At 52.0% G+C, this 16,801-nt stretch overlaps 1 protein-coding gene across 3 annotated transcripts; it reads left to right on the top strand.

The window, feature by feature from the left end:
- The first annotated feature begins 1,678 nt into the window (after positions 1 to 1,678).
- Positions 1,679 to 12,798, top strand: KLK6 (kallikrein related peptidase 6). 3 transcript variants are annotated; one of them, XM_031659212.1, is made up of 7 exons: positions 1,679 to 1,851; positions 2,855 to 2,906; positions 3,341 to 3,388; positions 4,159 to 4,315; positions 7,925 to 8,172; positions 9,595 to 9,731; positions 12,119 to 12,798. In XM_031659212.1, exons 3-7 carry the CDS (start codon positions 3,349 to 3,351, stop codon positions 12,269 to 12,271), a joined length of 735 nt encoding a protein of 244 aa, XP_031515072.1. In that variant the 5' UTR covers positions 1,679 to 1,851; positions 2,855 to 2,906; positions 3,341 to 3,348; the 3' UTR covers positions 12,272 to 12,798. The 3 variants fall into 3 exon arrangements, with proteins under 3 accessions (XP_031515072.1, XP_031515074.1, XP_031515075.1); XM_031659214.1 differs by lacking the exon at positions 12,119 to 12,798 and adding an exon at positions 11,155 to 11,357 and having other exon boundaries at positions 1,738 to 1,851; XM_031659215.1 differs by lacking the exons at positions 1,679 to 1,851; positions 2,855 to 2,906; positions 3,341 to 3,388 and adding an exon at positions 3,797 to 3,911.
- The last annotated feature ends 4,003 nt before the right edge of the window (positions 12,799 to 16,801 follow it).

The raw sequence follows: 16,801 nt of genomic DNA, 5'->3' as shown, positions 1-16,801 counted from the left end.
CCCAGAGAGAGGAGGCAGAGGGATAGGGCCTGGCCACTGGGCTGTGCAACATCAGACCTGCTGTCTGTGAGGATGGCAGGTCTTGAGAAGAAGATGCTGAGGTCAGTGGGGACCAAGTGTGAGAGGGAGCACCCAGAGAGGATACTGAGCACCAAAGTAGTCTTCTTCCCTGGAGTGATGGGGGCTGGGCAACGCAAGATGACAATTAGATTCAATGCAAGAGAAATGAAAGGGTTGGCTGGAAGCAGGGGCTCATGCCTGTGTTCCCAGCTCTTGGGGCGACTGAGGTGGGAGAGTTGCTTGAGCCCAGGAGGGTTGAGGCTGCCGTGAGCAAGGATTGTGCCACTGCACTCCAGCCTGGGCAACAGAACAAGACGTTGTCTCAAAAGAAGAAATAATTTTTTAAAAAGTGACCTGTAATGCCCAGGCCAAGCAGGTGCTGAGCCAGACTCATTCCTATCACTGTCCTTATTACCCAGTGACGTCCCCCTCCTCATTTCCCTCCACTCTGCCACACACACCCCCTCACCCTCCAGCCCATACCAACCACCCCAACCACTGCCTGAGGTTTCCCATGTGCACCCAGGCCAGGCATTTTCACAGCCTCTCCTCCTGACCTACGCCTGGCTCAGCTTTCTAGGCCCAAGTTCAAAGGCACCTCCCTAAGTCTTCCCGGATTCCTCCGCCGCTGCCCGGCACTACCATCTCATCACAGCCCCGCGTCGTTCCCAAGTGCTCTCCAATTTCCGCTTAAGTCCACGCTCCTCACTGTGTGTCTGCATCTCATCAATAAGTCCTCAAGTCCTCCTGCATCCTGCTAGCCTCCTCATCGCTCGGGAATCATCCCCGCTAGTTCCTGGGGAACCTGACTCCCTTCTGGGCACACACAGTGCTTCCCCCAGGGAAATCTAAGAAGAGACCCAGGAGAAGATACACATGGAGAGTCAGAGAATCAAGGGGAAAGAAAGGGAGAGAGGCCGGGCACAGTGGCTCACACCTGTAATCCAGCACTTTGGGAGGCCAAGGTGGGTGGATCACCTGAGGTCAGGAGTTTGAGACCAGCCTGGCCAATATGGCGAAACCTCTTCTCTACTAAATATACAAAAAAACGTTTAGCCAGGCATGGTGGTGGGTGCCTGTAATCCCAGCTACTCGGGAGGAGGCTGAGGCAGAAGAATTGCTTGAACTCAGGAGGCAGAGGCTGCAGTGAGCCGAGGTCACACCACTGCGCTCCAGCCTGGGCAACAGAGCAAGACTCCATCAAAAAAAAAAAAAAAGAAAAAAGAAAAAAGAAGGAAGGAAGGAAAGAGAGATGAAGGGAGAGAAAAAAGAGAGAGGGAGACAGGGACAAAATAAAGTGGAGAAAAAAGTAGAGAGACACAAATACAGAGACTGAGATGGGAGAGAGAGAGAAATGGAAGCCCCTCCCCTCCACGGCCAGCGAGACAGATGCAGCGAGAGACCTCAGGGGTGGGCAGGCTTGGAGGAGCGGGACCAGGAGGATGCAGAGTGCCGAAATCTCCAGTCAGGGCCGGGTGGGCAGTCAGAGACTGCAAAGGAGGACTGTCAGACAGGGACAAAAGGAAGCCATTGATGTAACCGCCCTCCCGCCTGCCCGCCGGAAGAGAGGTTGAGGCGCGGAGCTGCTGGGAGCATGGCACTGGGGTGCTGGGGGCGGACAAAGCCCAATTGTTCCTGGGCCCTTTCCCCATAGCGCCTTGGCCGGCTCCCCAGCCCGGGGCAGGGGCGGGGGCCAGTGTGGTGACACACGCTGTCTCCCTGCCGGGCTGGCTCGCTCTCTCCTGGGGACACGGAGGTCGGCAGGCAGCACACACAGGGACCTACGGGCAGGTGTGTGAGTCACCCCAACCCCACTGAACCTGGGCAGGCTGGTTCCCAGTGCCCGAGGGCTCTGGAGCCCGGAGTGAGGGCCTGCAGGTCCCTGGGTGGCACAGAGAGTGCTGGGGGTGCAGGGAGGCCTGGAGCACCATCTGCTTGCCCCAGAGGCCGGAATTTGTCTTCAGACACTTGCTTTCTCCAAGACCTGGAGGTCTAAGGACTGAGCCGATTAGAACTTCCTCTGCCTCAGATTCAGGCCCCAGCCCCTCCTCCCTCAGACCCAGGAGTTTAGGTCCCAGCCCCTCCTCCCTCAGACCCAGGAGTTTAGGTCCCAGCCCCTCCTCCCTCAGACCCAGGAGTCCAGGCATCAGCCCCTTAGACCCAGGATTCCAGGCCCCCAGCCCCTTCTCCCTCAAACCCCACAGGCCCAGGAGTCCAGGCCCCCAGCCCTTCCTCCCTCAGACCCAGGAATCCAAGTTCCCACTTCCTCCCTCAGACCCAGGAGTCCAGGCCCCCAGTCTCTCCTCCATCAGACCCAGGAGTCCCGTCCTCAGCCCCTCAGACCCAGGAGTCCAGGCTCCCAGCCCCTCCTCCCTCAGACCCAAGGGTCCAGGCCCCCAGCCCCTCCTCCCTGAGACCCAGGAGTCCAGGCCCCCACTGCACTCAGGGACCAGTGCTCCCCTCCCTGGAGGCCTGGTCAGGGGTCACCAGGAGCAGAGCATGGGGGCGGGAGGAATGTGTGTGGGAGGCCTGGGTAAGGAGGAAAAGGGTGTAGCCAGTCTCCTTGCTCAGGGACCTGAGAGACAGGGGTTAAAAGGACGTTCCAGAAGCATCTGGGGACAGAACCAGCCTCTTCCAGGGAGGCCTGGGAGCTGGGGGTGTGTGTCTGGCAGTCTCTGCAGCCCTGGGCTCCGCGGCCCCTGCGTGCTCCGCTTAGCTCTGCCACTGCATCTGAGCGTCTTCTCTCCCCACGGCTCCCCGCGTTTCTAACTCTTTCTGCCTCCTCGCCTCGAAGCTGTTCCTTCCCCGCACTCAAGAATCCCCAGAGGCCCGGAGGCCTGCAGCAGGTAAGATCACAGGCACCACAGAACCTGCCGGGCGGGCGGGGTGGGTGACCGCTGAGCACAGAGCCGGGTTCAGAGGAAAATCTTCCTCTGAATACAGAGGAAGAACGCTAGGGCCCCCTAGGGTAACCCTCTCCTGTCTACAGGAAGGCAAATCAACGCCCAGTAAAGTAGAAAGATTTAATCAGAATCTCCCCATGAGTCACTGGACCAGTGGACAGAGGTCTGAATTCTCTTTGGCACTGTTATCGTGGGCTCCTCTGATGGAAGACATGGGCTGGGGAAGAAGAAATCAGCAGGCTAGACGAGAAGGACAGAGGTCAAGGCAGGAGAGCGTAGCAGGCCAGGGAGGAAGGAGAGGATGCGGAGGGCGCAGACAGAGGGATGTGGGGAGGGTCGAGGCAGTGACTGATGGACCATGTGGCTTCCCCTCTCAGGAGTGACCATGAAGAAGCTGATGGTGGTGCTGAGCCTGATCGCTGCAGGTGGGGAAAGGGCATTTGGATGGGGGAGGCTTACAGACAGGACTGGGCTTGTTGATGGAGAAGAGGCTGGTATTGGGGATGGGGATATGCACAGGGTTGGGGTTGGGGGGCTTTGAAATGAGGAAGACGTTGGGGATTAGGCTAAGGGTGGGGAATACAGATGGGGAGGGTGGTGGGAGGTGGGCTTGAAGATATGAGGGTTTGGGGTGGGGTTGGCTTGAGGGATGGGGATCTAAATGGAGAAGAGGTAGGAGGTAGGTTGGAAAGTTGGAGAAAGCCCGGGGATAGGGGAGACAGTTGGGTTTGCAATGGGAATGGGGTAAGTTTGGGAATGGAAATACAGAGAAGCTTTTTTTCCTTTTTCTTTTCTTTTTTTTTTTTTTTTTGGAGACAGGGTCTCACTCTGTCACCCAGGCTGGAGTGTAGTGGCACGATCCATACGATCCATAGTTCACTGCTGACTTGAACTCTTGGGTTTCAAGTGACTCTCCCACCTCAGCCTCCCGAGTAGCTGGGACTACAGGTGTATGCCACTATACTCTGCTAATTTTTATTTATTTTTATTTTTATTTTATTTGTGGAGACGAGGTCTCAATGTGTTACCCAGGCTGGTCTCAAACTCCTGGGCTCAAGCAGTTCTCCTGCCTCAGCTGGGATTACAGGCAGGCAGAAGCCACTGCACCTGACCAGTCTTGACTGGAGTTCATCTTGAGGGGGATGCGCTTGGTTTCTCCAGAACTCCTCTCTGACTCAGATCCTCTCTCCCTCAGCCTGGGCAGAGGAGCAGAATAAGTTGGTGCATGGCGGACCCTGCGACAAGACATCTCACCCCTACCAAGCTGCTCTCTACACCTCCGGTCACTTGCTGTGTGGCGGGGTCCTTATCCATCCACTGTGGGTCCTCACAGCTGCCCACTGCAAAAAACCGTGAGTCTACGCCATAAATGAACAGCGGATGCGACTGAACCCCGAGGGTGTCTTGTGTCTTGTAGATGTCAGGCAGGAGGTGATACAGGCATCCCCCCATCCCAGCACGAGGCCATCTGATAGCCAGGTGCATTCGGCCATTGCTTAATTGAGTACTTAATGTGTGCCAGGCCCTGCGGGCATAGCAGTGGAAAAGAAAAAAAAACAAGCAAAATTGCTGTCTTCATGAACTTACCTTCTAATGGGGGAATCGGATCATTTGGGAACCTGCAAGGCATGATGGGCATTTGGATTTAATTCTGAGCACAGTAGGAAGCCACTGGGCAGTTTGTTTTTGTTGTTTGTTTTTTGAGACACAGTGTTGCTCTGTCACCTAGGCTGGAGTGTAGTGGCATGATCTCAGCTCACTGAAACCTCCGCCTCCTAGGTTCCAGTGATTCTCCTGCCTCAGCACCCCAAGTAGCTGGGATTACAGGTGTGCACCACCTTGCCTGGCTAATTTTTGTGTTTTTGGTAGAGACGGGGTTTCACCACGTTGGCCAGGGTGGTCTCAAACTCCTGACCTCAGGTGATCTGCCCACCTCAGCCTCCCAAAGTGCTGGGATTACAGGTGTGAGCCACCATACCCGGCCTGATTTACATTTTTACAAGCTACCACGTGGAACGTGGACTGGGCAAGAGAAGAGGGAGGGAGGCCCACGTGGGGGCTGTTTCATCCGGCGACATGAGAGGGTGGCTTGAACCCAGGCGGTGGCAGTGGGGATGGAGGGATGTTGAATATCTTGGGATGTGGAATTTTGTGACTGAGCCAGCAGAATTTGGCAACAAGGAACAGGAGGGAGAGGAAAGAAGCAGGGCTGGATTCTGGGTATTTGTCCTGAACAACTGGGTGTTTTGCCACATCTTTCTCTGAGCTGGGGGACAGGGAAAGAGAAACAGGCTGGGTGTGGGCAGGGGAGCGTCTGACATTTTGCTGTAGCCCTGGTGAGTGTGAGATGCCTGGGAGATGTCCCAGCAGGGAGGCCGGGGCGGCCTCTGGAGCTCAGAGGAGAGGTCAGGGCTGGAGGTTAAAATGAAGGCAGCGTCAGCAAACAGGTATATTTAAAGCTATGGCACGAGATGAGATCATCCAAAAAGCTGGCATAGTTGGAGCAGCTGGAGGGCCCAGGACGAAAACCCCAGGTGCTGATTCTCACGAGTTAGATTTACAAAAGCTGCCACTTGTTTAATGCTAACTACCAATCAGGTGCTGAGTGAAGCCATTTACACACCTTTCCCAGAATGCCCACCACAAGGGACTCTTGGCACCATTTTGCAAATGAGGAAACTGAGGTGCAGCGAAATGGCAAGTGACAATCCCTGGGATGGTTCCCCCAACCCCAAGGAGACCTGGGATGACTCTCACCACCAACATTCATTCTTTAGATGCATATTGACTAAGGGCCCCGCTAAGTCCCACGTTCGAGTTGGGCAGTGGAGATTCAGCAATGGATGAGACATCAACATGCCTGCCCTCGGGAGCACAAGGACAGAAAGGGGCAGACAAGCAGTTATTTCAGAAGCAAAGTGGGGGCCGGGCACGGCGGCTCACGCCTGGAATCCCAGCCCTTTGGGAGGCCGAGGTGGGTGGATCACCTGAGGTCAGGAGTTTGAGACCAGCCCGGCCAACATGGCGAAACCCTGTCTCTACTGAAAATACAAAAAATTAGCCAGGCGTGCTGGTGGGCTCCTGTAATCCCAGCCACTTGGGAGGCTAAGGCAGGAGAATCGCTTGAACCTGGGAGGCAGAGGTTGCAGTGAGCCGAGATGGTGCCACTGCACTCCAGCCTGAACGACAGAGCAAGATTCTGTCTAAAAAAAAAAAAAAAAGGAAAGAAAGAAGCAGCAAATTGGGCTGGCCGTGGTGGCTCATGCCTGTAATCCCAGCACTTTGGGAGGCCGAGGCGGGTGGATCAGTTGAGCCCAGAGGTTCAAAGCTGCAGTGAGCTGTGATCTACAGAGCCACACTGCAGATCCAGCCTGGGCGACAGAGCAAGACCCTGTCTCAAAAAAACAAACAAAGAAGCAAACCCTTCAAAACCCCATACAATTACAAATTATGGAGGAAAAGAATAAGGGTGTCTACTTTAGATGGAGGAGGATCAGGAAGGACTTTCTGATGACATAAAATCCAAGTGGAGGCAGGAAGATGGGAAAAGAGTGTTCAGGGCAGAGGAAAGGCAGTGATAACGCCCCTGACATGAGAACGGTCTTGAGTATTCTCAGAAAAGAAAGTTTCCTGTTCACTGGGGGGCAGAAGGTGCAGGGAGATAAGGTTGGAAAGTGACTACAGCCAGATCCACACAGAGTCTCCAGTGCCAAGTGGAGGAGTCCAGGCTTTATTCTTAGGACAATGGGGAGCCATGGGAGACATTTGAGCAAGGGAGTGACTCTCTGTTTCAGGAATATGTATCAAACACCTATCATGTGCCAGGTGCTGATCAAGGCACTGGAGATACTATATCTGAATAGAACAAAAATCCCCATCTTGACATCCTAGAGCTGCACTGTCTAATGTGGTAGCCATCAGTCACATACAGCAAATTATATTGAAATGAATGAAATGGAAAATCCACAAGCCACATTTCAAATACTCAGCAGTCACCTGCAGCTTGTGGCTCCCCCAGCCACCTCTGGACAGTGCAGATAAAGAACATGGCATTGTAGCATTTAGTGGACACCATTGCTCTGCAAGGAGGAGAAACAATACATTGAGTAAATATTTAACGATAAAGATATAGCATGTCAGATGATTGTGATAGGTTCTCTGGTGGAACAGAAAGCAGGGTAGGGAGATAGGAATTGCCTACTGGAATAGGTATTTGTATTTTAATTGGGCCACTAAGGAAGGCTTCCCTGAGAGGCGACATTTAAAGGCAGTGAGGGAGTGAGGTATGCAGACACTTGGAGGACAGACTTGCTGGCAGAGGGAACAGCAGTGCAAAGGCCCTGGGGTGGGAAGACCACTATTGTGTTCAAGGCAAGACGGGGAAGCTGGTGTTTGGCTGGAGCAGAGGGAGGGAAGGGGAGAGTGGAAGAAGAAGACGTCTGAGAGATGATGGGACAATGCTTGCAAGGCCTGGTGCACCACGTTGAGAACTTTGGCTTTGATTCTGAGTGAGATGGGAGTCATAGGAGCGGCTGAGCAGAGGAGGCATGGGACCAACTTATGTTGTTAAAATATTTCTGGTTGCTTTGTGGAGGATGGACTGTGGGGGGCCAGAGACAGAGCAGGGAGCCCAGTGAGGAGGCTACTGCTCTAGCTCAGGTCAGAAGTGAAAAGGCAGCTCAAATCAAAATGGTAGCCATGGGAAAGGTGAGATGTGGTCTGATTCTGGATATGCTTTCAGAGGGGCAAAAGCATTTCTGGACAGCTTGGACATAGGGCATGAGATAAAGAGAGTGAAGAATAGCCCCTAAGATTATTCTGAAAGGATGGAATTGCCATTTACTCAGCTGGGGAAGACTGTGGGAGGAGCAGGCCAGCTGATTCATGACTTCTCAGCCCTCTCCGAAGCCTCAGCTGTAGCCCAAGGGCTCCAGGTGAGACCCAGCCCTCTTCCTTCCCAGGAATCTTCAGGTCTTCCTGGGGAAGCATAACCTTCGGCAAAGGGAGAGTTCCCAGGAGCAGAGTTCTGTTGTCCGGGCTGTGATCCACCCTGGCTACGATGCTGCCACCCACGACCAGGACATCATGCTGTTGCGCCTGGCACGCCCAGCCAAGCTCTCTGAACTCATCCAGCCCCTTCCCCTGGAGAGGGACTGCTCAGCCAACACCACCAGCTGCCACATCCTGGGCTGGGGCAAGACAGCAGATGGTCAGTAGTGGGAGGCTGGTGGGGAGCAGGCTACTGGCTACTGGGGGAAGTGAGCCAAAAGATAGAGGGTGGGACAGCTGGTGAGGGGCCATGGGAAGATGGGCTAATGGTAAGGACCAACGGGACAAGGTTTCAATGGAGAAAGGTCAAGGGGGAGGGAGGGTGAATTTGGGAGCTGGGCCAATAAGTGAATAGCCAATGGAAAATGTAGACCAATGGGTGAAGAGCATGGGAGAGATGGAACATAAGATGAAGGTTCAATGAATAGGGAAGGTCAGTGGGGAAACTCTAATCAGGAAGGAGGCCAGAGGTCAAAGAGGACTGATTAGGATTCACTGAAGAGCAGGAAGGAATAGTGGAGAAGAAACTGATAGAAGAGAAACCAATAAAGCACAAGAGCAGACTGAAGGACGTGAATTGAGACAGTAAATGGGGGTAGAGCTGATGGAAGAGGGACTAGGAGGAAAGGGTCAATGGTCCAGAGGAGTCACTAGAGGAAAAAACAGGTGCAATAGATCAGCAGGAACCATGAAGGTGGGCCTGTGTGTGAAGGGCCAATAAGAAAGGTGAACCACTGGATGAAGGGCCAATGGGAAGGGAGAGCCAGTGGGGTGGGGGATGGGGCAAGTTAGAAAAGGACCAATGAGGGAGGTGGACCATTGGATGAAGGGCTAATAGGAAGGGAGAACCAATGGAGGATGGTGAGGCCAGTTAGAAAAGGACCAAGGAGGGAGGCAGACCAATAGGAAGAGAGACCCAATGAGGGAGGGCAGGGCTAGTTAGGAAAGGATCAATGAGGAAGGTAGACCATTGGATGAAGGGCCAGTAGAAAGGGAGGACCCATGAGGGAGGGTGGAGACAGTTAGAAAAGGACCAATGATGGAGGTGGACCATTGGATGAAGAACCAATAGAAAGGAAGAACCTTGGGAGAGGGCGTGGCTACTTAGGAAAAGACCAATGGTTATAGAGTGGCCCATCAAGATGAATCAATGAGCAAGAAGTGTCCAATGAAGAATGGACTACTGAGCAGGAGGGGTACAGTAGAGGAGGACCTAATAGAGGCAGAGACCTCCAGGTCAACTGAAACTACTGAAGAAGGTGGGACCAGTGGAAGAGAGAAAAGTGGAGGAGGGACCTAAGAGAAAAGGAAAACCAATAGGAAATGAGGACTCCTGGAGAAGAGACTATTAATGAGGAAGACCGCCAATGGGAGGGAAGAATGATAGAAAGAGGGACCAATTAGGAGGCAGGTATGATGGAAATGGGCTGTAAGAATGAGAGACAAACAGGAAGAGGAGAACCAATGGAAAAGAGGGACCAGTAGGGGGTGGAGGACTTATAGGGATTGGGGGATGGCTGGCTGGGGAGGATGTGGGGAGTGCAAGGCCTGGGCTGAGTATGGCCCATCTCTCTCCTTACAGGTGATTTCCCTGACACCATCCAGTGTGCATACATCCACCTGGTGCCCCGTGAGGAGTGTGAGCATGCCTACCCTGGCCAGATCACCCAGAACATGTTGTGTGCCGGGGATGAGAAGTACGGGAAGGATTCCTGCCAGGTGAGGTGACCAGGACTTGCCAGTTACACAGGACAAAGACACAAAAACATGGCCAGACACAGGAAGAGAAAGACACGGGTTAAAAGAGAGCTTTACAGAGACAGAGACAGGCTGAGGGAGAACCCAAGCCCTGAAAAGAAGGAGAGACTTAGTAAAGATGGGGTGTCACCATGTTGGACAGGCTGGTCTCGAACTCCTGGCCTCATGATATGCCCACCTCAGCCTCCCAGAGACACACAGAGACACAGTCGGGGACATGCAGAGATATAAAGACACAGCTGGCAGAGATAGGAAGTGCAGAGATAAGGATGGAGGTGGAGGAGTCAAGAATCAGAGAGAACAGGCGTGGTGGCTCACGCCTGCAATCCTAGCACTTTGGGAGGCCAAGGTGGGAGGATCACCTGGGGTCAGGAGTTCGAGACCAGCCTGACCAACATGGTGAAACCCTATCTCTACTAAAAATACAAAAATTAGGCCGGGCACAGTGGCTCATGCCTGTAATCCCAGCACCTTGGGAGGCTGAGGTGGGTGAATCACCAGTCAAGAGATTGAGACCATCCTGGCCAATATGGTGAAACTTCATCTCTACTAAAAATACAAAAATTAGCTGGGTGTGGTGGTGGGCGCCTATAGTCCCAGCTACTCAGGAGACTGTGGCAGGAGAATCACTTGAAACCAGAGGCGGAGGTTGTTGCAGTGAGCCGAGATCGCGCCACTGCACTCCTGCCTGGGTGACAGAGCAAGACTCTGTCTCAAAAAAAAAAATACAAAAATTACCCAAGTGTGGTGGCACACACCTGTAGTCCCAGCTACTTGGGAGGCTGAGGCTGGAGAATTGTTTAAACCCAGGAGGCGGAGGCTGCAATGAGCTGAGATCGCGCCACTGCATTCCAGCCTGGGGACAGAGCCAGACTCTAACTAAAAGCAAAAAGAACCAAAGAGAGGCAGTAAGGAGGCAGATGGTGTGAGGGGACTGTCCTTCCTCAAACACAGCCCCCATGAGTTCTGCTCAGAAACGACCAGGCTCGGCCAGGCGCGGTGGCTCAAGCCTGTAATCCCAGCACTTTGGGAGGCCGAGACGGGCGGATCACGAGGTCAGGAGATCGAGACCATCCTGGCTAACACGGTGAAACCTCGTCTCTACTAAAAATACAAAAAAATCATTAGCCGGGCGAGGTGGCGGCGCCTGTAGTCCCAGCTACTCGGGAGGCTGAGGCAGGAGAATGGCGTGAACCTGGGAGGCGGAGCTTGCAGTGAGCCGATCGCGCCACTGCACTCCAGCCTGGGCGACAGAGCGAGACTCCGTCTCAAAAAAAAAAAAAAAAGAAACGACCAGGCTCTGGAGGAGGGAGACGCTAGTTGGGGAAAGGGGACTCCCTCCTGAATACTTTAACTTGGGTTCCCTCCATTGTCATCCATCCAGGCTCTCCTCTTTGTGCCAGAATGACTAATGCATTGAGGGATGTGCAGAGACCAACCAAGAGGGAGACTGAGGCAGAAACAGAGACAGAGACAGGGAAAGCGATACATAGCAACTTGGACGCAAAGAAAGGGCAGGCGGGCAAGACTGTCCTCAAGACACAAGGTGGAGAGGTGTCCCTGGACAGAATAGTGCCAGGCATATCTCTCCCTGGGCCTTCCCTACCTCTCCCACCTGGGTCTTATAGTCTCCTCCCCCTCTCTCTCCTCCTCCTCCTCCTCCCCTTCCTCCTTCTCTTCCTCCTCCTCCCCTTCCTCCTCTTCCCCTTCCTCCTCTTCCTCCTCTTCTTCCTCCTCCTCTTATTCATCTTCTTTTCTTCCTCCTCCTCCTTCTTCCTCTTCCTCTTCCACTCCCTCTTCTCCTCCTCTTCCTCCTCCTCCCTCTCCCTCTCCCCCTCCCCCTCCTCCCTCTCCTTCCCCTCCTCCCCCCTCCTTCTTCCCCTTCCTCTTCCACTCCCTCTTCTCCTCCTCCTCTTTCTCCTCCTCCCTCTCCCTGACCCCCTCCCCCTTCCCCCTCCTCCCTCTCCTCCCCTTCCTCCCTCTCCTCCCCTTCCTCCTCCTCCTCCTTTGTCTTCATCTTCATCTTCTTCTTTTCTCTGTCTCTCCATCTGCCTCTACACCTCTGCCTCTCTCCACACCTCTCAATCTCCATTCTTAAATTGTTTCTCTTTCTTGCTCTCCATGTTCCTCTGCATCTTGGTGTTTCTGTCTCCGTGTCTTTGAGTGTCCTTTATTTTATCTACCATCCTCTCTCTGTGCCTTTGTGTGTCTTACTGTCTCTCTCTCTCTCTCTCTGTCCTTGAGTCTTTCTCTCCATCTTTGAGTATCTCTGTCCCTTTCTCTCTCTCTGTCTCTCTCTCAGTCTCTGGGTTTCTATCTGTATCTGACTTTCTCCCTCTTTCCTGCAGGGTGATTCTGGGGGTCCGCTTGTATGTGGAGACCACCTCCGAGGCCTTGTGTCATGGGGTAATATCCCCTGTGGATCAAAGGAGAAGCCAGGAGTCTACACCAATGTCTGCAGATACACGAACTGGATCCAAAAAACCATTCAGGCCAAGTGACCCTAACATGTGACATCCACCTCCCGACCTACCACCCCACTGGCTGGTTCCAGAACGACTCTCACCAAGACCTTGCCTCCCCTCCCCTCCTGCCCAGCTCTCACCCTGATGCTTAATAAACGCAGCGACGTGAGGGCCCTGATTCTCCCTGGTTTTACCCCAGCTCCATCCTTGCATCACTGGGGAGGACTTGATGAGTGAGAACTTGGGCCTAGGTCTGACCCCCACTGCTAAGAGAATACAGGAAAATCCCTTCTAAGCATCTCCTCTCCCCGACCATTCCACACATTTGATTTCTTCCTGCAGAGGCCCGGCCACGTGTCTGGAATCCCAGCTCTGCCGCTTACTATCTGTGTCCCCTTGGGATGTGCCTTCCTTCACTGTAGATTTCTGTAAAATGAAGCTAAGGATGACACAGTCTCCATAAGGCAGTGGCTGTGGGGAAGATTTAAGGTTTCACACCCATGACATACACAGAACAGCGCCTGGCCCGCCATGCACTCAGTAAAGAATGAATTTTATTATGAGTGGAGCTTTTTGCTTTGATTTGACTTCCACCTTTCTGAAATCTAGATATTTTCAGTTCTCCTGTACAGCCCTATTTGATTTTTCCTCCCCTCCAGGAAGGCACCCTTGATGCCTCCACCTTGTGCCACCTCAAAGATGGCTCTTGCCCCTAAACTTTTCTTTTTCCTCCCCAAGACGGAGTCTTGCTCTGTCACCCAGGCTGGAGTGCAACAGCACCATCTCGGTTCACTGCAACCTCCGCCTCCCGGGTTCAAGCAATTCTCCTTCCTCAGCCTCCCGAGTAGCTGGGATTACAGGCACGTGCCACCACGCCCGGCTAAGTTTTGTATTTTTAGTAGTGACAGGGTGTCACCATGTTGGCCAGGTTAGTCTCGAACTCCTGACCTCATGATCTGCCCACCTCGGCCTCCCAAAGTGCTGGGATTACAGGCGTGAGCCACCGTACCCAGCTTAAACTTTTGTCACAGCAAAACCAGGAAGGTTGGAGGGTAGGAAGACCACCGTGCATGGTTAAGGGTGATGGAAGAGGAGGGCAAGGGTCAGGTCTCCAAGAACCTCAGATGCCAGCGTGAGAGGCTGGGACCTTCTGAGGGCACTGGGGAGCCATGGAAAGTCTGTGAGCCAGGACAGCCCTGGGGCTATGTGCAGGATGATCCAGAAGGGAGACACTGGAGGCTGAGGTTGGGGAGGAGGTCGAGGTGGTGATGCAGGGAGAGAAGATGAGGGTTGAGGTGGGGCTGGGCCTGGGAGGGCTGGAAAGGAAGGCTGGATATGAGTTCACCCTTTGGAGAAGTTTGGGTGGGTGACATTCTCACAGAAGGAACAACACGTAGGAAAACCTGGGGGTGTGAGGACACCTGTGAAATGTCCTAGATGGTGGAGGCTGGAGTTTGAGGTGGGAGAAATGAATGACGTGGCCGGAAATGTAGGTCAGCGGAAGATGATGTCACTGAGAGCCAGGCAGAAGAATCTGGACCCGATCCCGAGGGCCTGGAGAAAAGGAAGGACGCGGTCAGATCTGGGCTTTAGAAAGACCCTATAATCTTTGTCTTAAGAATCAAAGAAATGCAACATTTTATCATGGGGACGTGAAGAATCAAAGAAATGCAACATTTTATCATGGGGATGTGATGGAAGGAAGTGGCTGATTTGTGAGCTGATGGAATTATGAAGTCATGTGAATGGCCTGGGCCCCCCTTGACCAACCTTCTCTGGACGAGCCGTGAAATTCACCAGGGTTACCAAGAGGAACCCAGTCAATGACGGTCAAGACCAAAATCAGCTGCAGTTAATTGAGAGAAAATTGGCTTTCTTTGTTTTTTTTTTTTTTTAACGGAGTCTCAGAGTTTCACTCTGTCACCCAGGCTGGAGTGCAATGGCACAATCTCAGCTCACTGCAGCCTCTGCCTCCCGGGCTCAAGCAGTTCTCCTGCCTCAGCCTCCTGAGTAGCTGGGATTACAGGCGTGTGTCACCACACCCAGCTAATTTTTTTTTTTTTTTTTTTTCTTTGTTAGGAAAGACAGGGTTTTGCCATGTTGACCAGGCTGGTCTCAGACTCCTGACCTCAAGTGATCCATGCATCTCGGACTCACAAAGTGTTGGGACGGCAGGCGTGAGTCACTGTGCCTGCTTGAAACTGGCTCTCTGAATGGATAATAAGAATAATGATAGTCATGACAACAATAATAATAATAATAATTTAAAATACACTTATCAGCACTTGCCAGGTACATATATTAACTAATTTGTGCCTTACATATATTAACTAATTTGATCCTCATTGCAAGCCTGTGAGGTGGATACCATTATTGTTCCCATTTTACAGACAGGGAAACCAAGGCACAGAGTGGGTCCATGGTGTGACCAAAGTCTCACAGCTAGTAGGTGGCCGCACCAGAATTTAAATGCTAGGGGCTGGTGCCACAGTTTGGCCTTCTAACCACTCTTCTGTACTGAAGTCTTCTTGTAATTCTGATATGTTTTGGAACTGAGCATTAAAAGGTTTAGACATCCAACCCTTCGTATGAATTTTATTTTATTTTTTGAAGCAGAATCTCTATACTTTCGGTATTTTAGGTGATTGTGTGTCTAAGAGAATTTCACCTGTTATAAGGAAAGCCTTGTGGCTTCACCTTTAAACGTGTAATAATTGAGCTGTGATTTTTAAGATGGCGTTACACCAAGTTAATATCCAGCATTGGGATATCTGAAAGAATGCAACATGGATCGTATTTATGAGTACATCTGTACACTCAGATGTACAAACTCATTTCAATGCTTTGGAAGTGTTGCCTAAAAATCAAGGGACTTCCAGAAGAGATTGAACGTGTTGGTTTTAGAAATGTAGTTTAAAATGTCTGAAGGTGTTTAGTTAACTTAGTTTGTAAATAGGACCAAACATTATCATAAAGACCCCATAGGCCAGGCGCGGTGGCTCACGCCTGTAATCCCAGCACTTTGGGAGGCCGAGGTGGGCGGATCATGAGGTCAGGAGATCGAGACCATCCTGGCTAACATGGCGAAACCCCGTCTCTACTAAAATACAAAAAAATTATTAGCCAGTATGCCTCCTGTAGTCCCAGTTACGCGGGAGACTGAGACAGGAGAATCGTTTGAACCCAGGAGGCAAAGGTTATATTGAGCCGAGATTGCGCCACTGCACTCCAGCCTTGGCAACAGAGCGAGACTCTGTCTCAAAAAATAAATAAATAAATAAATAAATAAATAAATAAATGCAACAGATGTCTAAAAGTAAGAAAAAAAAAGATTTATCTAGACCAAAATGGGTTGTAAACAACTTAAAAGACTAAGGAAGAAGTAGCTCACTGGTTTTGTCACTTAATTAATTAATTAATTAATTTTGAGATGGAGTTTCACTCTTGTCTCCCAGGCTGGAGTGCAATGGCGTGATCTCAGCTCACTGCAACCTCCACCTCCCAAGTTCAAGCGATTCTCCTGCCTCAGCCTCCTGAGGAGCTGGGATTACAGGCATGCGCCACCATGCCCGGCTAATTTTTGTGTTTTTAGTAGAGATGGGGTTTCGCCATGTTGGCCAGGCTGGTCTCAAACTCCTGACCTCAGGTGATCCACCCACCTTGGCCTCCCAAAGTGCTGGGATTACAGACGTGAGCCACCACACCCGGCCATGGTTTTGTCACTTTAATGAATGAAATATTAATTCTCGTAATCAAAATAGACCTCAGAATAGGTTTTTGTTATTTTGGGGTTTTTTTTGTTTTTTCGGGGTTTTTTTTGCTGTGCACTAAAACCAGTCTTGAGTGCTCTAAAATCTCCCCTTTAACAGAATTACAGATGTGAGCAACACAGCTTCGTTTGTTTTTTACCCTCAAGGAATGAGGGCTCAAAGAGGACAGCATGTTCAGAGGTCTTTGTCATCTTGTTCACGGACACCTGAGTCTGATTGTTCACGGACACCTGTGTCTGGCACATCACAGATGAATGTTTAGTTAGTTCTTACTTCCTAGTGAGGACAGAGACAAGGAGACATGAAGACAGATGCAACATGAAGACAGATGCAAAGAGCTGGCAGCAGACGGAAAGAAAAACTGGCGTAGAGACAAGGTCAGGAGAGGCGGCCTCAGATGGCCTAGGAGTGGAGAGGGAGAAGCCACCTTTCGGGTTCCCCACCCAATACCCATTTACCAAGCCATCTACCCCTTTCCTGGCCTCTTGATCTATTTTCCCATCAACAAGTAGCCCTGCCCAATGTTCTCACCCGTGCCTGGCCACACCAGCCGAGCCACGGCACCTGTGGGTTCCCAGACTGGGTCCCTGCCTCTTTCTGGGCCCAGAGTGAAGGCAAAAGAAGGAGTTGAGGGCTCCCTGTGCAAAGTGGCTTGGGTCTTCCCTGCCCAAAATGCAGGGAGAGGGAGGCAGAAAGACAGGGAAGGAGGAAGGGGTGGGGAAGAGAGAGAGACAGAATAATACAAATACAGAAACACAGAGAAAACACACAGAGAGCCTGGGACACAGGGGCACAC

The sequence above is a fragment of the Papio anubis genome, chromosome 20, assembly GCF_008728515.1.
Source record: "Papio anubis isolate 15944 chromosome 20, Panubis1.0, whole genome shotgun sequence".
Lineage (NCBI taxonomy): Eukaryota > Metazoa > Chordata > Mammalia > Primates > Cercopithecidae > Papio > Papio anubis.
The sequence above is the reverse complement of the archived record's forward strand: the minus strand, read 5'-3'. Positions and strand labels throughout refer to the sequence as shown.